The sequence below is a fragment of the Amblyomma americanum genome, chromosome 7, assembly GCF_052857255.1.
Source record: "Amblyomma americanum isolate KBUSLIRL-KWMA chromosome 7, ASM5285725v1, whole genome shotgun sequence".
NCBI classification, from domain to species: Eukaryota; Metazoa; Arthropoda; class Arachnida; order Ixodida; family Ixodidae; genus Amblyomma; species Amblyomma americanum.
Window position 1 is genome coordinate 33,917,881 of NC_135503.1, and position 20,044 is coordinate 33,937,924.

The 20,044-nt window shown below is 46.7% G+C and overlaps 1 protein-coding gene across 1 annotated transcript in view; it reads left to right on the top strand.

Annotated features, from left to right (window-relative positions):
* The first annotated feature begins 14,947 nt into the window (after positions 1 to 14,947).
* Positions 14,948 to 20,044, top strand: part of LOC144098831 (protein Wnt-5b-like) — an 80,813-nt gene continuing 75,716 nt past the window's right edge. Inside the window, exon 1 of the mRNA XM_077631727.1 lies at positions 14,948 to 15,725. Coding sequence (XP_077487853.1) covers positions 15,716 to 15,725 — 10 coding nt within the window. The 5' untranslated portion in view covers positions 14,948 to 15,715. The remainder of the gene's footprint in view (positions 15,726 to 20,044) is intronic.

The window sequence follows — 20,044 nt, forward strand, 5'->3', positions numbered from 1 at the left end:
ACACTTTAGATGCGATTTCGGTATAACTACGTGTATAACTAGTGCACAACAGGAACACTTTTGTGGACAGCTGTTGTAACAATAAGATGACATGGTTGTCGTGGCTTTGGGCTGCTAAGCATGAGGTTGCGGGATGAAATCCCACCCCTACCGGCCGCATTTGAATGAAGGCGAAATACAAAAAGCGCCCGTGTGCTGTGCGGTGCCAGTACACGTTAATAACCTCCAGGGGTCGAAATTAGCCGTAGTCCCTAACGATGGTGTTACTTTCTCTGTATCTCCCTTCTACACTTTCGCTTCATCCCTTACCTCACGACGTGGTTCAGGCTTCCGCCTAAAGTGGGTCTTTGCGTTCCTCATAAAAAATTTTCCTTCTGCATTTCCATCGCTTCAACCGCGAAAGTTGCGTTTATTGTGTAGCCGTATTCAAAAGCGACAATACAATGTCACAAAAGTATAGCAGCACCCTTAAAAGTGTACTTTTTATTTAGTGTCCTTTCTCAAGACTCCGTGGACGCAAAATTCTAGTGGCTCGTGTTACAGTGCATTCTAGTACACCGTACCCGTGTACTGTGCGATGTCAGTGCACGTTAAAGAGCCCCAAGTGGTCGAAATTTCCGGATCCCTTCACTGTGGCGGCCATCATAGCCTGAATTGCTTTGGGACGTTAAACCCCAGTAAACCCTAAACCATCCCTTGATTGCAGGGGCCCACTCTGAACGACGCTGTCCGCGACGAAATAGGTTGACGAATGCCCTGTATACGCTACATGTCCGAAATCCAGCGTTAAGCGCATGTCGGCCCATTCTTTCGGTGATTAAAAGTCCCTTTCGCGCTGCTCATCTATATAATCGTCTCAGCTTCATAATGATCCTTTGCATTGCCCATTTGAACCGATTATACAGGACTGTTGCTCTGGCGATGTATTCTTTCTTTTCGCTACATGGCATCCATCAGAAAGCTCCGGAATCAGTGATGCTTCAGCATCATAATGCGTGGACATACTGACGTTCATTGTGCGCGTGCTCTATATTTTCGGGGGAAACCGCACCAAACGCATGGCAACAGTCGAAAAGACCGGCGGTACAAGTCTTGACCGGATTTTCAATTCGATAGCATTAGGTGAGCCATGAAGACGAAAACTGTCTAATTTCCCTACAAATGGAGCGAGGGATTGTTCTTCTTCCACCGGCCACGGCTGGCAGGTGACAGGGGGAGAGAGAGGGAAATCTCCCTCTCTGCGTTTTGGGGAGAGGAGAGGGAGCCCGTACCAACAATGACCCAGGTCAAGAGATGTTGAACGCATTCGCCTGGCTGCATAATATGCACGCCGTTTAGCTAAACGTTGTTCCCGCTCTTCATCCGTTTCTACCGCACGCCGCCGCTTCTTAGCTGCCGCACATCGTTGCAGCTTCGCCTTATACACATCCTCCGACATACCGTGGAGGATTCGCCGGGACGACTGCGACGAGCCGATTTGGGGCCCCGCTTTTCCACAGCTGGTATGACGTCACACATAGGTCACGCTAAAGGTCAATGGTGGATTCTCCGGGACGACGGCAGAGAGCGGAAACCTCGAGCAGTATTGCTTCGCAATAAAATGAAAATGACTAAGAATGACTCCGCCTGGGTCCAACAGACCGCCCCTGATTTTTCTTCTTCAGACCGTTGCTTGCATATGAAATATGTTTCGCTACGCGAAGGTTCTGCTTCTTTTGGGGAACCTGTGCGGTGCGCCAGCATTTTCCCGCCTGTCTCTTCTTTTGCGGTCGTCATGTCTTTCGTGCCGCTCTCTCATGGACAGTTGCCAAGCGGCCAAGTTTGCCACCCTAATGCCCAGTATTTTGTCGTTCCGGGATATGGGGCGGGCGAGTGTTTGAGTCGCCTGTTTTCCTCTATGCGAGAAGTTTGTACGAACTTACAAAGTGCACTTTAGAATGCGTTATGGGAACTGTGAGTGTGTATTTGTGAAAGTTCCTAATAGCACAAAGCTATAGGAAATGCTGGAAGAGCACCGGATACTCTTGTAACGCATCTAATTAAGAAGAAGACAGATCAACACTTCGTTCGTCAATAAAACGATGGTTTCAGCAACAAATCGATGACGCACTGCGCAGGGGCACAGTTAGTTTTACGCACCCGCGTATTGGGCACCGCCATACGGAACTCAAAGTTCATGCTCGCGTCATCGTATGAAAGTAAATAATTTAAAATAAAATTGCCGACCTTGATTTAAAAGGGAACGCTTTCCCACTGAAGCACCGGTGGCACCTAGATTATGTGCTAGGCCAAATGAACAGTTCATTTATAAAAAAAAAACACACTGCAACCCCACTAAAAGGTGCAACGGAGCTTTCATCCCAAATGCGGGTTCAGGCATGCATGACAGCCTCATGTACAGTACCATGGTCGCTCAGCGAAGAGCAAGCATTCGAGTCCGACCACAGTTCACCTATCACGGAGTGCTCTGTCACAGCATATAGTAAGGCCACAAACAGCATGAAGGATTCCATGAATGCACGGCGTGCAACAGCAGCAACGTGTTTCCGAAGGTCCCGCACGTAGTTCGTTCTCAGATGGTGGTCAAGTCCAACTGCTTTTGTGTAAGGAAAACAGAATAAAAGCAATGTTCTGTTATACGCAGTCTCTTACAGAAACACACAGGGTACTCTCAACAGCTACAGCCGCAAAGATGTACACCCATGTATAGGTACATAGCTGAAGAGCCCTGGCAGAGCGGACGTGGACCTTTGCTATCTCCGGTACACCTTCGTGCAACTCCGTTAGACGTTCTGCGCGCGCAGATAAGGTCTCCATCGTATACACACACATACCGCGCTGCTAAGCCGCGGCTCAAGTGTATGCGCACTCCACAGGGCGGCACCGCCTTTAAAAGGCGCTCTAGGAAAAGACTGAGCTCGCCGCAGCCGCCGCCGTGCAAAGCTGTCCGCCGAGTGTTCGCACTCGAGTGTGCCCTGCGTGGCGGGGCCCACAATGGCGAGCCTTTGTGTTTCACCTGTGGCCCAATTGGCGCCGCCTTTGGGAGAGCACCGCGCCGCCGGCCCCCGACGCGTATGGGGGGGAGAGGTTGCGGCACACGCGCAGGTGTTGGACGGGACTTCCATTAGCGGCCGCCGCGCGTCCGAGACAGAAGAGATGAACAGAGAGAGGGCGCTGGAGACGGCCGAGGCGGGGGCTTTACGAAGGCGGCTGAATGCTGCGCCGCTCATCGGTGTGCGTGCGTACTCGTATGCGCGGGTATGTGCGTGTATGTATTCGTGAGTGTGTGCGTGTTTGTGTGTCGGCGGACACAGAAAACTCGGTTATCTCCGTGCGTCTCTAATAGGCCTAATGACGAACGCTGGACGCAATGCACTGTGCATAGGGAGGGTTTCATCTCGAAGCCTGGCGCCCTATAAGGGGGAGGGGGTGGTATAAAGGCGGTGCGCCGTCTTAAGGTGGGTGCGGACGCTCCTGAGAAATGGCTTCTTTAGTGTCGCGACGCGTAATTAGCAGCTGCTGCCCATGTAGGGAAGATGGCCGTGGGTCTATCCCCATCCCCCTTCTTACCACCAGGAGGAAGGTACGTGCTGTTCCAGGCATCATGCGGTTGTGGCGGCCCCGTTAACATCGCATCGTGCTTTGCTTTTTGGTCGACCAGGAAGCGTTATAAAGCTGGCAGTGAAACTGTAGCGCTGATTAGAAAAAAAGAAGCTGAGACTGTTATACGGGCGTCGTATACAGTACGTCCTTTCTGCGCCGTAAAAATGAAGGACTCCAAGGCGAAAAACGTTGCATTGTCGTTTGGTGTTGCTAATAAGAAAATTCCGTCAGGAAATGAAATCGAGGACACGGTGAAATTAACAAAGTTCAGTTAAGTTCTTTGTCATCGTAACAAAACAAAGTCCTTACTTCTGGTAGAAATTCGCTCCAGCTGGGGTGCTGCAGTATTGCTAAGATGTTGAAAAGCTGGAGTGTGACAGAAGCACCCAAGTATTGGGGTGCTTCTAGAGCACCAATACTGCGGATATGGCATACCTCGGCAAAATCACGAGAGCTCACTCAGGCTCACTCAAAAAATTTTGGTCAGCCTAAGAGCTCACTCAAACCCATACTCACAGAGGCCCGGGCTCACTCGAACTCATGAAACCAAACTCATTTATGATCAAAACTCACTTGGGCTCACTCGGACTCAGCACTCATACGAGGTCAACCGCTCATAGCGATTCACGTCTCACTCAGACTCACGACTCATCTAGGCTCACTCACTCATTTCGACTCACGACTCACCTGGGCTCACTCATTCCGACTGACGACTCATCTGGGCTCACTGATTTCGACTCACGACTCATGTGGACTCACTAATTTCGACTCACGACTCATCTGGGCTCATTCATATCGTCTCACAACTCATCTTGATTCACGACTCATCGCGCTCAGACATTCGGGCTCACTCGCCCATTTCAACTCATGACAAAGCCAGTCTCTCCTTGACTTACGACTCCTATAAGCTCACTCATCGGACAGGTAAATCTGCTTTACGCCCAACGGCCAATGTTACGCGCCTGAACGAACATTTATATGTGACAACTATGGCACCTGCACTTCTACTTTTTATGATTTTGTGCTCCGGAAGGCAACTTTTAGAACATACATAAACACTGCTTTTGGTGCTTCAATATTTTCGCCTTTATTTTATTTTTGTTTCTATGCTGTGCTACCTTTTCTCCAGAATTAATCCAATTATCAAGCCATTAAGTCGGGCTGTTTCTGTGTTTGAACCATATATTACGCATATCTCAAGAGCAGAGTGAGCCTCCCGTAAGAACTTTAGAACTGCTACGTTACTGTTATTTGCGTTACTGCTATATACACTCGTTAAAAACTAATTTTCATATTATACAGCTTTCCTCCTCTGCGACCCTTATCCATTATTCCCTTAACGGATCTCATCTGGAGTAAATTATTTAGTCTCATTTTCAGGGTTGCGTCCTCTGCCGTTTTCTTTCTTATCCGCACTTCATGGACGTGAGCAAATATTGTGCTTTCTTGGGTGTGATCAGCCCACCAAACACCTTGGGTCCAAGCTTCACCGATTCACCACGGACACACAAACGCTTGTGCAGCGGTATGGCTCGCACACATCTGCAGGTAGGGGAGAGGCGAGGCTCGCCTCCGAAAACAGGCCCCCTAATTCACAAAAATTATGCGGGCACCTAAGCAATTTTTATGATGCGTAAATGCGAGAGCACTGCTTGTCTCCGAGTTTTTATCGGGGACTCTGGTGTTGAACGTTGTTTCGCCGCAGCAGCTCACTTCGCACCTTTCGCTGCGTTGGTCGCGTATTGCAGTCTTCCTTCAGCGAAACAGTGGTGTAGACGCGAACGATTCAACTGAAGGCCAAATCACCGCAGCAGCGCGTACTTTACCTTTTGTGTAAACTCTAGCCATGCTTACATGAATACGACAGGAGCGCATCGTATTTCCTAGTGTATCTCGCTGAAGCGACACGCCACTTTTTACATGAACATCAAGCCATGCAGGACAATGGTATCTCGCCCATGCGTCGGAGGAGGTCAGCCACTCCCATCTTGAGCCAATACCCTCAGGGGAACTTTGCTTGAGCTTGGTCTGTTTTGTTATCTGAGTGAGGGGGTATTGTACCCCAGGCAGGAGGAAGGGCGCCTCCAGACCTGTTTCTATCCATCGCACAAGTCGTCGTGCTCATCTCGGAAGGAGAAAGTCGCAATAATGGTGATGACGTCACTCGCGTGCGGCGTCTCTGTCACGTGTGCCTGCCACGGCTTTCTGGCTGCGGCCCGGTTTTCGCACAAGCCAAGTAATGCTCCAGCTTCAAAAGACGCGTTTATTGCAGTCTTCCTTCAGCGAAACAGTCCATCACTCTGTTCCGGGGGCGCGTAGCAAGCAAGGCGCCACGGCGCGCTGAGGGTGACATGAACAGCGACGCCGCCAGCATGGGGTAGGAGGGCTCCACGCGACAATGCTGTGATCTCTCTCGCAAGGCACGGTACGTGTGTTGAATGTCACTGCACCCCGTAAGGTGATATTCACAGTAAAGCTTTCTGGGCTTCTCTCCTCTGTACTTTCAACAACTTCCCTTTCATACAGATAAAGAGGCACCTCCCCACTTTCTTTTGAAACAAGACTGTGAACAGTTCGTCTGCGAACGAGGGTTTTCATTTGGAGCGCGCTCAATGTTCTGCAACTTGTCCATGCGGGAACACAAAAACGACGTTCGCGACTTCACAAGTGAACACAATTGGATAGCCGAACATTCCGAGGACTCAGATCATAGAATCAACTTTGACGAAAGTATCATATCCTCGGGACCGTAGCAAATTACCAAAAAAGGTTCTACTCGAATCTTGGCCCGTTCAAACCATCCCTAACCAGAAGAAAAAAAAACCTGCCATCGACCGTCCCGCACCTTTCACATCATCACTTTCATTCTTTCGGCTACTTTACGCCCTACCATGGAAATTTAAAGATACGCCAGTCACTGAGGAACAGGAGAAGTGAGCGAATAAATGGGTCGCAAGAAATATTTGCCCCTGCTTCTCTTCATGTCGTCTTTCTCCGTTTTGTTCAGCGTTAGGTCGATTTCTTGCCGCGCTGTAAATGCAAGGCTAATTTTCGCGTGTTCATTACTACGGTATGGCGCAGAATAATTAAACAAAAATAAATCTGCATTTAGTTTCGACACTCGCATGTACGAATTCCTTTCTTCCATATAATGTCTAGCCTTCTTACCGTCCACCCAGACGGAATATATTTTAGGACATTGTATGCATAAAAAAAGAAATAATTAAAGGTGAGAAATATGGTGATATATGGGTAAAAAGACTGGGTAACTTTCAGACCTAATGACTTACTTAAAGTCAAAATGCAGCAAAATGCTAACACTGCGATGCGATGAGCTCTTAACTGCAGCTAGCCCGTAGGGAGGCCTGCATGAGAGGCCTAGAGGCCTGTAGCTGCCCCTCAGGGGACGCAAAGATCTGAGGCCGCTGCATGCGTTTTGTAACTAATTAAGAAACTGCAAAAGAAGAACTACAACAAGCGCGTTACAGCCAGACACAGGTAATATCTACCGAGTCCAAGCGCGGCGGCCAATAAACATTTCTCGTGTTTTAATAACCATGAGCATGAACCACAGAAATTACATGTCAGGAAACAATGAATTTGCTTTGCATCATCATCTGGATTAGAAGCTTAATAAGTATTACGAGTGCACAGGAAACTCGGCAGGACTGACCACGACTGGTAATGATCTGAATGTGACCCCGAACTCACCAAGACTCAGATCATGATCTTCATGTGCACCCGTACTCTTGACTCAGATTGCGATCTGAACATGAGTTCGGACTCAAGACTCGGACTGCGATCTGAACATGAGTCCAGACTCACGACTCAGACCATGATCTGAATGTGAGCCCGGACTCACAATGACTCAGATCATGACCTGAATGTGAGCTCGGACTAACAATGACTCAGATCATGACCTGAACGTGAGCACGGACTCATGACTCAGATCGCGATCTGAATATGAGTGCGGACTCACTCACGACTCAGATCATGATGTGAATGTGAGTCCGGACTCACTCACGACTCAGATCATAATCTGAACCAGAGTCCGGACTCGCGACTTCGATCATGATCTGAATGTGAGTCCGGACTCACGTGATCACGACTCAGATCATGATCTGAAATGAGTGTGAGTGAACCCGAGTGAGTCCACTCATGAGTGAGTTCGTCTACCTATGGGATATGGTATGCTGAGGTGCTGAAGAGGACTGAGAATTCTACCCTCTTATGACGGGACCTGTTGGCGGTCATAGGTGCTGCATAAAGATGGCGGCGGTTATGTCAAGCTCTTTGAGAGGACTGCGAAGCTCTGTCAAAGAAGGCGGGCAGAGGCGAGTTTCGAGGTTGTGTGGTATGTATAAAGGGGAATGCCAGGCGTATATGAAGCCTTCCCAGCGTCGTAGGTCATAGGCACTCGGAGGTCGTCGAATTTGTCAAATTCCTGCAGTCTATATAAGTCCAGTGCATAAAAATTCGTGGGAAAGCATAGCGCGCCTGCAGGACGTGCCAATTTTGGAAAGTTAGAGTACAGCCCGTCCCTTCTAGGTAACGATTGCTCGAAAATGCCTTCCTTTTTTTTTCATATATCGCCACGGGCAAAAATGCTGGATGTCGGTAAAAATATTGAATAACATGCTGTAGTGCCAAGCGCGAGAAGCGGCGAAAATCACGTTTGGTTTATGAGGGTTTAACGTCCCAAAGTGACTAAGGCTATGAGGGACGCCATAGTGAAGGGCTCCGGATAATTTGACCACCTGGGGTTCTTCAACGTGCACTGAGATCGCACAGTGCACGGGCCTCTAGAATTTCGCCTCCATCGAAATTCGACCGCAGAGGTGCGATGTCAGTGCACGTTAAGGAACACCAGGTGGTCGAAATTTCCGGAGCCCCTCCACTACGGCGTCCCTCATAGCCTGAGTCGCGTTGGGACGTTAAACCTCCGTGAACCATAAACCAAACCTAATCAATATATCCGCTGCGCCGCACCATTTGCTCAAGTCAGACGTCCCTTCAAACGGAGCTCCTTTCCTATGTTCTTAATGGACGCATTTGTTCACACCGGAAGCCGAACCAATGAAAATGAAACGCGCAGATAGAAAAGTGAGAGTACCACTCCATACATTAAGATCGAAGCAGATGAATGCCTGGAATCAGTGGTCGCTAAGTGTGTGTTCTGTATGCCTGAAATGATAGAGAGCGTGTTCAGTGTTTGCCCAACTCAACGCTGCTTAAACTGCCTTTTGACACAGGAAATGGTGAATGCCAAATCAATTATAAGGAGCACACTGGCGCTCTTACAAACAAGCGCTGCTGTGAATAGTATCTGCTAAACTTCATTTAAACTGCTTCCTCGTCATCATCTTAAAAAACACACATACACACACATGCACATGGAAGGATGACGTATGTGCTAATACGACTGTCCATTTCCCACAAATTGCTAGTATACGTATCTGCACTCTGTCGGGTAACAGCTGCTGAATGCAGCTTTCAACGCAGCACAAGCTGGAGAGTATTTTCTTCATAGCCATTCATGCAATGCGACAAATGACAAAGCGCGTTCACCGGGCATCGTGGCCATGTAAAGCATGAAACAACAAGAATAAAGGCCGGCACTAAATCATTTGGACCTTCACACACCATTTCGTTGATGCCTTGCACTCACAACACAGGAATGGAAACATCTGGTTGGGGGAAATCGATATTTTTTTCTAATCGCTGCTGGTATTAACGCGAAAAATATACATGGTTTCCAATAAGCTCTGCGCATTTTCGCGCTGTCCATTGTCCAGACAGCGAGTTTCCATTTAACAAAGCTTAAATACATTGAAAACATTTGGCCCCCAGAAAGACTGTTCATAATTCGGGTCGTCGATATTAATAGGGGTGATATTAACAAAGCGCGACTGTACACTTGTCTCTTATGACCGCGTTCGTAACTCGAACTCAATAGACAGCACGCTGTGGCGTATATCGCAATAATGCTGCCATTTCCCGGTTTTATTTAAAAAAATGAATTCGACCTACATTTTATGGTCTTACCGAAAACTCCAATTCATGTTTACTAGCAACTTGACTCGAGATTTCGGGCAGCCGTCTTTCAGGCATTCTTTCTTCTTAAATTGTCATTTAAAAGATGGCTAATTAAAGTAAATGGGAGAGGCGTTTGCCCTACTGTGGATATAACCCGGCTGGTTGAGTTTGGTGCGAAAAAGGCTTGTAGAATTTTCGCCTTTCGCCGGCGCAAGGAAGTGACAATGATATAGCGAGCCGCTCCGCAGCGCCCCCTCCCCTCTTTCCCCCTTCATCCCTTGCCCTTCCTCCACCGCCGTTTACTCTAGACATAGCCCCTCGCACATCAACTGCTGGGGAAACGCGCTTGGCCCTATAGACAGCACATATCCATTTAGACCGGCTGCAGTAAGATGTGCGATTGACCGGTTCGAGCGGTTACGCTAGAGGTCTCAGCGCCCTCCTTGAAACAGCAGCTGTTCCGACCACGCGAACGTCTACGTCAGAGGGTTTTCATGCATGCGTAAGTGCAGGCACACTCTAAGAAGAAGGGAGTAAGCTGTCCTCTATAGGGTGGCTGCTAAACGACAGCTTACTCCATTTTTACACCCATGTAGGCGTATTTGTGTTCAGAGTCTACGAGAGCACGAAAGCACGAGAAGCGAATATATGGCGAGCCGACGAGGTACTATAGACTGAGGCCACGGCACAAAAGCCGCAATTTAAGAAATGAACGAAACGAAATACTTTTGTTCCCTTTAATATTATGAGTGATAGAGTTAGAGTGTACCAGCATTTTATTGACAGCTTTTTATTTTTTTTACTTACGCCTTGCGTTGAAATGCACATATACCACGCATGAGCCTATCGTTTCACGGTATATCGCTGGCTTGTTCCCGGATTCTTATACGCTATCAACACCCTTGTCTAGCCATTTAACTACGACGAACTGCTGGAAAAGTTACATCATATCGAGGTAACATGGCAAAAAAAAGAATACTTATGCTTCGATTAAAGTTCATTCAAGCATACTTCCTAGAACCGAACCTCCCTAAACATCAAATTTCAGCTTCATGGTTTCGCTGCTTTAGTCGAGTAGTAGGCACGAACCTAAACGACACACACACACACACACACACACACACACACACACACACACACACACACACACACACACACACACACACACACACACACACACACACACACACACACACACACACACACACACACACACACACACACACACACACACACACACACACACACACACACACACACACACACACACACACACACACACACACACACACACACACACACACACACACACACACACACACACACACACACACACACACACACACACACACACACACACACACACACACACACACACACACACACACACACACACACACACACACACACACACACACACACACACACACACACACACACACACACACACACACACACACACACACACACACACACACACACACACACACACACACACACACACACACACACACACACACACACACACACACACACACACACACACACACACACACACACACACACACACACACACACACACACACACACACACACACACACACACACACACACACACACACACACACACACACACACACACACACACACACACACACACACACACACACACACACACACACACACACACACACACACACACACACACACACACACACACACACACACACACACACACACACACACACACACACACACACACACACACACACACACACACACACACACACACACACACACACACACACACACACACACACACACACACACACACACACACACACACACACACACACACACACACACACACACACACACACACACACACACACACACACACACACACACACACACACACACACACACACACACACACACACACACACACACACACACACACACACACACACACACACACACACACACACACACACACACACACACACACACACACACACACACACACACACACACACACACACACACACACACACACACACACACACACACACACACACACACACACACACACACACACACACACACACACACACACACACACACACACACACACACACACACACACACACACACACACACACACACACACACACACACATATATATATATATATATATATATATATATATATATATATATATATATATATATATATAGTTTTTGTTCCCTCTTTTATTCTGCGCGGAAATACTCTCGTTTAGGTTCGTGCCTACTACCCGACGAAAGCAGCGAAACCATGAAGCTGAAAGTTGGTGTTTAGGGAGGTTTCGGTGCTCTAGGAAGTATGCTTGAATGAACTTTTTCTCTGATGACTATATATATACTTATATATATATATATATATATATATATATATATATATATATATATATATATATATATATATATATATATATATATATATATATATATATATATATATATATATATATATATATATAAGTTCTGAGACGGCCTGCGCAAGCGCTTTGTCACGCACTAAAGGCGAGTGAACGCTAATTTGGCCGCGAACTTGAGAGAGAGGCCCCATCGGAGGAACGCACCGCAGAGGGAAAGGATAGGAAGGGAGCGAGAGAGAGAGAGCTGAGGCAGCAGCGGCGGCGGCGGTTCGCTTTGAGCGCCTTCGGGCCAATAAGATAACGCCAGCGGTCGCTGTCAGATGACGCTCACGAAGCCAGCCTAAATCATCCGGCCTCGCCTGTACGCCTCTGATAGGCGTGTGCTGTCAGGGGCTGTGTAAACAAATGAGCAGATGCATAAATGCCAGCAGCCAGCGAGCGAGCGACGGCTGCCATCCGACGCGGCGAAGCTCTAAAAGCATTTGACAAAGACTGCAGAAGCGGTTGGTATACAATATCCCGGCAAGAAAGCTGCTTTTGCTGCAGCTTAAGCCGTAATTAACTGGTGAGTAGGTGCTCGGGACGACGCAGAGTGTAGGAAAAACTTTAAATGACAAGCAGGAGGCGGCGGGTTTTTGGAACTCGATTAAGAAATGGTTTCTGCTATATTTATACCAGAAGTCAAGTGTACTTAGAAGGAATAACCTATACAGAATTAGTTTCCTTGTAGTACAGCTGACTGAAATTACTTCAGCATTTCCATCTTTTATTGCCTCCGTTTCTCGCGGTAAATAATGCTGCAAAGTAAAAGAAAAGAAAAACAAGTGTGCTCAAAAACATATACGAGAACCAAGCGTGAGATACAATACACACCGTTTGCAGTGAAAGTAGGAGACCTGCCGTCTCAGCTTCGAGAGTATTTTCTCCGCGACCGCCAACGTTGCTATTGCTTGTTGCCCTGAACGTAATTATTTAGAAACCAAATTGCTCCACAATAGCAACATACAACAACGCTGTATTGTGAACGCAAGTGCAGCTCAGAACTAGAGATGCCTCTTCTTTTTGCTGGCGGGTTACTACAACCAATGATACAGAGTCATAAAATGATCTCGACTGTCGCTATATTGTTATCTGCAAACAATACTTTTTCAACATTCATTTCTCCGGGGTGCAAGACGACATAAGCTTCCAGAGGTGTGTTCCGGCTACGCCTGAAACACACCTTATTTGAACGCACTGAAAAATAAATCAATGAATGAAAAATGAAGTTATTACGGAAAAGAACTGTCCATTGCCATTCGATGGGGAAGGGGTAAGAAATAAACAGAAGCATAAGATGTGGACTCATTTCACATCTAGTTTTCTTTTCTTTTAGCCTGTTTGCAGTTCAGCAGGTAAGTTGCCGGGCAAGCCGACGGATGTCGACTTCAATGACAACGGTTGCGCTAATACAACCCTTTACACGTTCTTCTTATGTTGAATGATTGTTGCCGATAATTTTAGAAGGGCTAATGATAACAATCACGACGTGCGCGCCAGTCCTGTCTTGTATAGTGATTGTCTTGCTTGCTCAACAGTTCTCACCCAACTTCTTTGCAGTTTAATACGATAACTTCTTGAAGCAGCTGAAAGTGATAATATAATTGACAATCGCGCACTTGTCTCGTTCCGCGCTTTTACACTGCACAACAAAATGTTCTCAAATCTTCTGGGAATCATGCGACGTTCTTACGCTAAGTAAAAAAAAAAGTAAAGAACATCTGTTCTTCGCATTTGAGAGGAACAACCTTGTCTTAGTACCCTCCACGGTGTTCGATGTCCTATAATGGTGTTGCACTGAGCAGTCCGTGAGTTTGAAATCCGTCCGCTGGGATAGCGTTTTACTGGGGGCGAAGAATGGAAATACTTGTGTAGATAGATTTTGGGGGGAGCCAGAGAAATACAATGGTGTAAATTAAGCCGGTGTCCACCGCTGCGGCGTGTCTTGCACCCTACTTGCATCTTTGGCAACATGCATTAAATCAAAACCCGTTTTGGCAAGAACTGTTTATCAGGAGCTTCAGCGCTTAGTGAGCAGCGAAACTTAAGCTGGGTAACACAAAACTAAAGACGAAAAAGAAATACCGTTTTCTTTTTCTTAAAAATTCCTATATCTGATTTTCAGTTCCTCCAGGGAGAGAACGACAGGTGAACGAGGTGTAACAACCTCTGCAGAGGGCGCAATTTTTTCGCATTATTTTTAACCAACCCGAAGTCAACGAAACAGCGACACTTGGCACCTACGTGTAAAATTTATTCAGTGGAACGAAATGGGCATTGGGAAAGGAGGAGGGGAAGAGTTGAACATCTTAGCGTAAATTGCATTGTGCGAACGTTTTCGGGCGTCCTGTTTTAATAGCTTATATATGAACAGCAGTTAGTTTCTCAATGCACAGGCATTGACATATTGACAAAACTCAATGACAGCTTCCACTACGTTTGTGACCTTTTCAATACTGACAATACTGACAAGAGTGAACACAATCTCCTTCAAGGTATAGTAGATACAGCTAAAACAAACATGGAATAGACGTAAGTAAATGTTTTGATTCTGAAAGCAAGAAACAAAAAAATACCTCAGTGAACTCGCCAATCTAGTTGAAGAAAACAAAACTTTCTGGCACACCCGCAACAACCCAGCACACCATTGCCCGTTATAACCACGCCACGCGCGTCGGTCCGCTGCCGGCACACGCACCTTCGCGCGTCCTGGCCAATGAGGAGTGACGCGAGGCGCGACGTCAGCGGCCGGGCGAGCGCTGATTGATCAGCCGCGTCGCGGGGAGAGGGCGGCCGCTATGAATGAGGGAACGGGGGGTCCCACCACCGCCACCATCGCCGCTACCACCACAGCGCTATTTTTCCTCGAGTAGCCGGACTGGCTGTGCCGACGCCTGCTCTCGGGCCCGAGAAGTTTCGGCGCTCTTTGCCAACTCGTTGCCGTCTTCGCGCATCGTGCTTGTTTGTCGCCGCGCTCGACAACTCTACGGCTCCTTCTCCTTCACGTCAGCGGACTTGTTTCTCCGTGGTCCAGAAGCTGTCGTTGGACGACTGTGTCTGCTTCTTTACAGCTGTTGAGAGTGCACGTCTTCGCGGGGCTTGTCCTGCCTGCGAAGTAGTCCTCCGCTGATACTGAGCAGCCCTTGCTGTTGCTGCTTCTGCTTCTTCAGCGTGTCACAGATCGCCGGGGGTTCCTTCCAGACGTGTAGAGAGGTGCCGCGATGAAACGAAAACCGACGGCCCGCCGAGGGGGCAGGTTACCTGTCTGCCTGGAATTCGAGGAGCGGCGGCGCTGGTGGTGCTGTCCCTGAGCCGTTCGACGTTTCGGAATTGACGAGTGTGTGTATGTGCGTTTGTGAGTGTTTTTGTGCCTCGTCTGCGGGCCGCGCCGCGCGCTCACGCGTGTGCCTGGAAGACGATGACGCCGCAGCCCCCGTCGTCTCTGACACGTTGACGTGCTGCGCCTCCCGGGTCTGACCGTTATTTCTTCTGACGACGTTTGCCGCTGAGAGAGTTCGGTTGTGCTGGTGTTTGGGACGGACCGTTGCTGTCGTCGTCCCTGTCAATTGCGACCAGCGGGCGGGAAGGAATAGACCCAGGCCAAAGGGCGATACTTCATGGTTCGGGGTGAGTGGATAAGGTGTCACTGCGTTTGGAAATTTTAATTTCATGTCATCGTCGATGTTGAGCGGATTCTCGGAAAAAAATGTCGAAATCGCCTGCATCTCTCTTGTGACGCTGTCATAAGCTCGTTGAGCATGGTACCTTTAATTTACTACGAAAAGCAATACCCAGAACAACTAAGAATGCTTACAAAAATGGCACGCTGCTTTGACTGCAATATGGCGCCATTATTAAAGATTACTCAAAGTTGAACCTACAAATCAAAGTGCGAGAACCTCTTTGATCTGTCTTTTCGCTTTGTGCGTCTGTAAAAACTCAGCGGGTTTCAGCCTTTTCGTATAGGCGTCACAACCATGCTATGGATATGCACGAGAAAAAAAAAAACGAATGTACTGAAGGGATTCAACGATTCCTGATATGATTTATTACGAGCTGGAGCAAAAGATATTTGATGTCATCACAGTTTTGACATTTGTGAGTAAACAAAAAAAAAGTCACAACGTCGTAATTACGAATACTTGCCTCAAACGCCAACTGCTTTGGTCTCTTCGAACCAAAAGCAAATTCCGCGCAGAGCCTCGCGCATTTCATACAGCGAAGGCAAATAGAAACAGGTCGACACTCCTGGCCCTGAGCACCGCGAGCTTTCACTTCGAAGATGCATACGACTTGTCAAAGCTCTAAGGTCGTCCGGCGCCGATAAGCAGCGAGATCTCCGTTTCTGCACAGTGCACTATTATGAAACTGGATTTTCTGGATACCGGCCCAGCGCGCCCCGAGTGCTCCGGAGTGATCAGGAACGAGAGCACTCATCGCTTATACATAGAATCGGCATTGATTCTCAAGCAGTCGCCATTCATCACAGTATAGCTGCAGCAGACGGCCGTTTGTTTCATATTGAAATTGAAGTATGCGAGCAACCCGGTCTCCCTCTTAGCCCAGTTTATTTTTTTATTTTTTGTTCTTGCGAACTTCATGGTCTTGCTTTTGTTCGGTAATGCGATCAGCGGGGCGACCTGTTTTCTGCGCGAGAGATAAATATCTCACTTTATTAATGACGCTCAAAGACTGCGTCTTGTTTGAATTTAGAGGCCACGACGTAATAGTTGTCACGAGGCGGGTACGAGGAAAATACAGCGAAGTGTGCCAGTGGTCTCACTGAGGTCGCCATTAACTGGAGATGGTGCTGAATACTAAGTTATTTGTCGTGCCGGTGAGAGAACAGAGCAAGCGAGACACCCAGAACAAGATTGATTATTACAGCAGAAACCGTCCTGTCAACACTACTGCGCTCTCACACGCCTTTCATTGTTGTCTGGTCGTCCTGTCTGTGTGGAGCCGCCGTGGTAGGCTTGGTGTCTGAGAGTTTCTCCCTACATCCCGTACGGCTGCACACATTGGCGCCACAGTAGATAACAGTATCTACACTATTTGAATCTGGTGGGAAAAGAAAATCCGTGCTTCGCTAAATGCGCCACCCCGCCGCGGTGGTTCAGTGGTTAGGACGCTCGACTACTGATCCGGAGTTCCCGGGTTCGAACCCGACCGCGGCGGCTGCGTTTTTATGGAGGAAAAACGCTAAGGCGCCCGTGTGCTGTGCGATGTCAGTGCACGTTAAAGATCCCCAGGTGGTCGAAATTATTCCGGAGCCCTCCACTACGGCACCTATTCCTTTCTTCTTTCAGTCCCTCCTTTATTCCTTCCCTTACGGCGCGGTTCAGGTGTCCAACGATATATGAGACAGATACTGCGCCATTTCCTTTCCCCAAAAAACCAATTATTATTATTATAAATGCGCCACCAACATGGCTGCGAGGGTGGGTGTATTTGAAGCTATAGATTGCCTCTTTGCACGCTGGTGCCGTAGCACGGTCGTTAACGAGGATAATTAGATCGTGCGTTCGATTGTGAGCCTGATGTAGCGCTGCCTTTTCCTTTATCGAGGATTCTCTTCTTCGTAGTTATCCGTAATCTGGAGGAGAGGCAACAATGTTTGTGGAATCTTTTTTACTGACGCAGGCGTAAAAGAAGGTATCCGGACCTGGAAATACCACCGGCCCTTAGCACATAAAAACTGGAACTGTCAGCAAAAAATGTTGAAAGATGAACGTTTTGTATTGTGCATTATAGATCCTTGATAATCAGACACAGGCAACTAAATTGGAAGCGCCGGTTTAGGCATAGTCTCGTCACTGCACAACATGGGAGTTTTTAAGGCGCAGCTGTCTGCAATATCAAAATGTTAAAAAAAATGAATGGAAGGGCATCTTAAAGAAAATTATTCCAGCATTTTGGAGGCAATAGTACTGCACCGGCAAAACTAACCACTTATATATGTTAATATGCATTAATGACTACAAAACCTCTTTTTATAACCGGGGTCCTTTGGCATATTGTGAAATGGACGAACTAGATATAAGAGGGGAAAAGAAACTAACATATATAAAAAATAAAAGAGACAAAATAAGTAAAGTCGTAGTTTAAGGGGCTTAAACGGTGCACACGCTGTTCCCAATAGTACAACAGTACTATTATAGTACTGTCCCTAATAGTACGACGGTAATAGTATAGACTGTTGCACTATTCACACTTTGGTTGAGTGCATAAAAAATTTAAGAGATTTAAAGTGATTTGTTTAGTGCCTTTGATATTGATCTGTTTCATTCTTTTTGATTTTGACCTTTAGCATTGCTCCACACATACCAGTATATTCTTGCCATGCTGTTTTCCATGTGACCCTGATGTCTGTTTAGATTTTGTACACGTTATTGTTACCGCGCCTGCTTGGGCCCTAAAAAGGGCCTGCAGTACATATATATATATATATATATATATATATATATATATATATATATATATATATATATATATATATATATATATATATATATATATATATATATATATATATATATATATATATATATATATATATATATATATATATATATATATATATATATATAAATACCGCGGTCGGTGCTCACGTAGTGCGATCTACTGGGCTGCTCGAAAGCCTTATTGCGATACGATGCTTATTGCTATTCCAATATGAGTCCATAGCATCCTCGCGTCCCACAGGGTGCGAGTCAGCCAGATGACGGGACAATAGGGACACAACTCAACATTCTATAGGCTGAAGTCACACTCAAAAATGGCTCCTTGTGAAGCCATTGAAGTTAAGTGGGTAAAAGTTTCTTCACTCACCCACTGACCAAGCGGCAAGTTTTTGTTCTTTTTCTCGAATGGTATTTTTACGTGCCTTGTTTACTTACAAGGTTGCGTCTGTTAATTGCAAAGATTGCAGTATGGACGTGGGGCGCTTATGGTTTCCCGAACAAAAAAAAAAGGAGAGAGAGCGAAATGCATTTATTTATTTATTTAAAATACCTGCAGCGCCCGAAGGCATTATTGCAGGGGGAAAATACATACTGCTTGCGAAAGGCTGTTGTGTGAAAAAGAAAAAAAAATAATAGAAAAGATCAGAATGGCGCCACAATAACAAACAAGAAAAAAAACTGAAAGGAATGAAGGCGCAAATTCAACGAAGGCACCCCGCAAGCAGCTACACATCTCATAACAAAGCCCGAAACAATGTTTCACTGTGACATTCAGCAATTTTCTGTGTAAGTCGGTTCCATTCGCTGACAGTGTGGAGAAAATGAATAACGAAAGACATTGGTCCGCCAATTAAAATCTCCTATTTTGAGTTGGTGATCGCACCTCTCAGACACAAAATGAGGAGGCAAAAAGTAAGCTTCTCTGTCTACTCTAACTGTTCCGAAATACATTCTGTAGAGCATCTCTAATCGCAATTTTTTTCTGCGCTTGTTTAATAGTTCTCATTCCAAACCATCCCTAAGTAATGTAACGCTAGACGTGAAGTTATAATTATTGCAGACAAATCGAACTGCACGGATTTGTATCCTTTCAAGCATGTCGGAAAGAAGTTTAGTATTGGGGTCTCAAACCGTACAGGCGTACTTCAAAATAGATCTTACGTTAGTAAAGCAAATTATTTCTCTAATGCTGGGTTTAACGTCCAGAAGCAACACATGGGCTATGAGGGATGCCATATTGGAGGGCTACGGATCAGTTTTACACCACCTGGGGTTCTCTAACGTAAGCTGACATCGCACAGCACACGGGCGTTTTTGCATTGCGCCTCCATTTAAATGCGGCCGACGAGGCTGGAATCGAGCCCGCGACCTTTGGATCAGCAGCCGAATGTCGCTGAACCACCGCGGCGAGTAAAGAGAGCGAGACTGAAGATGGCGCCACGCTTCTTTGCATACTCGAAAATAATTATTGACCAAATATTT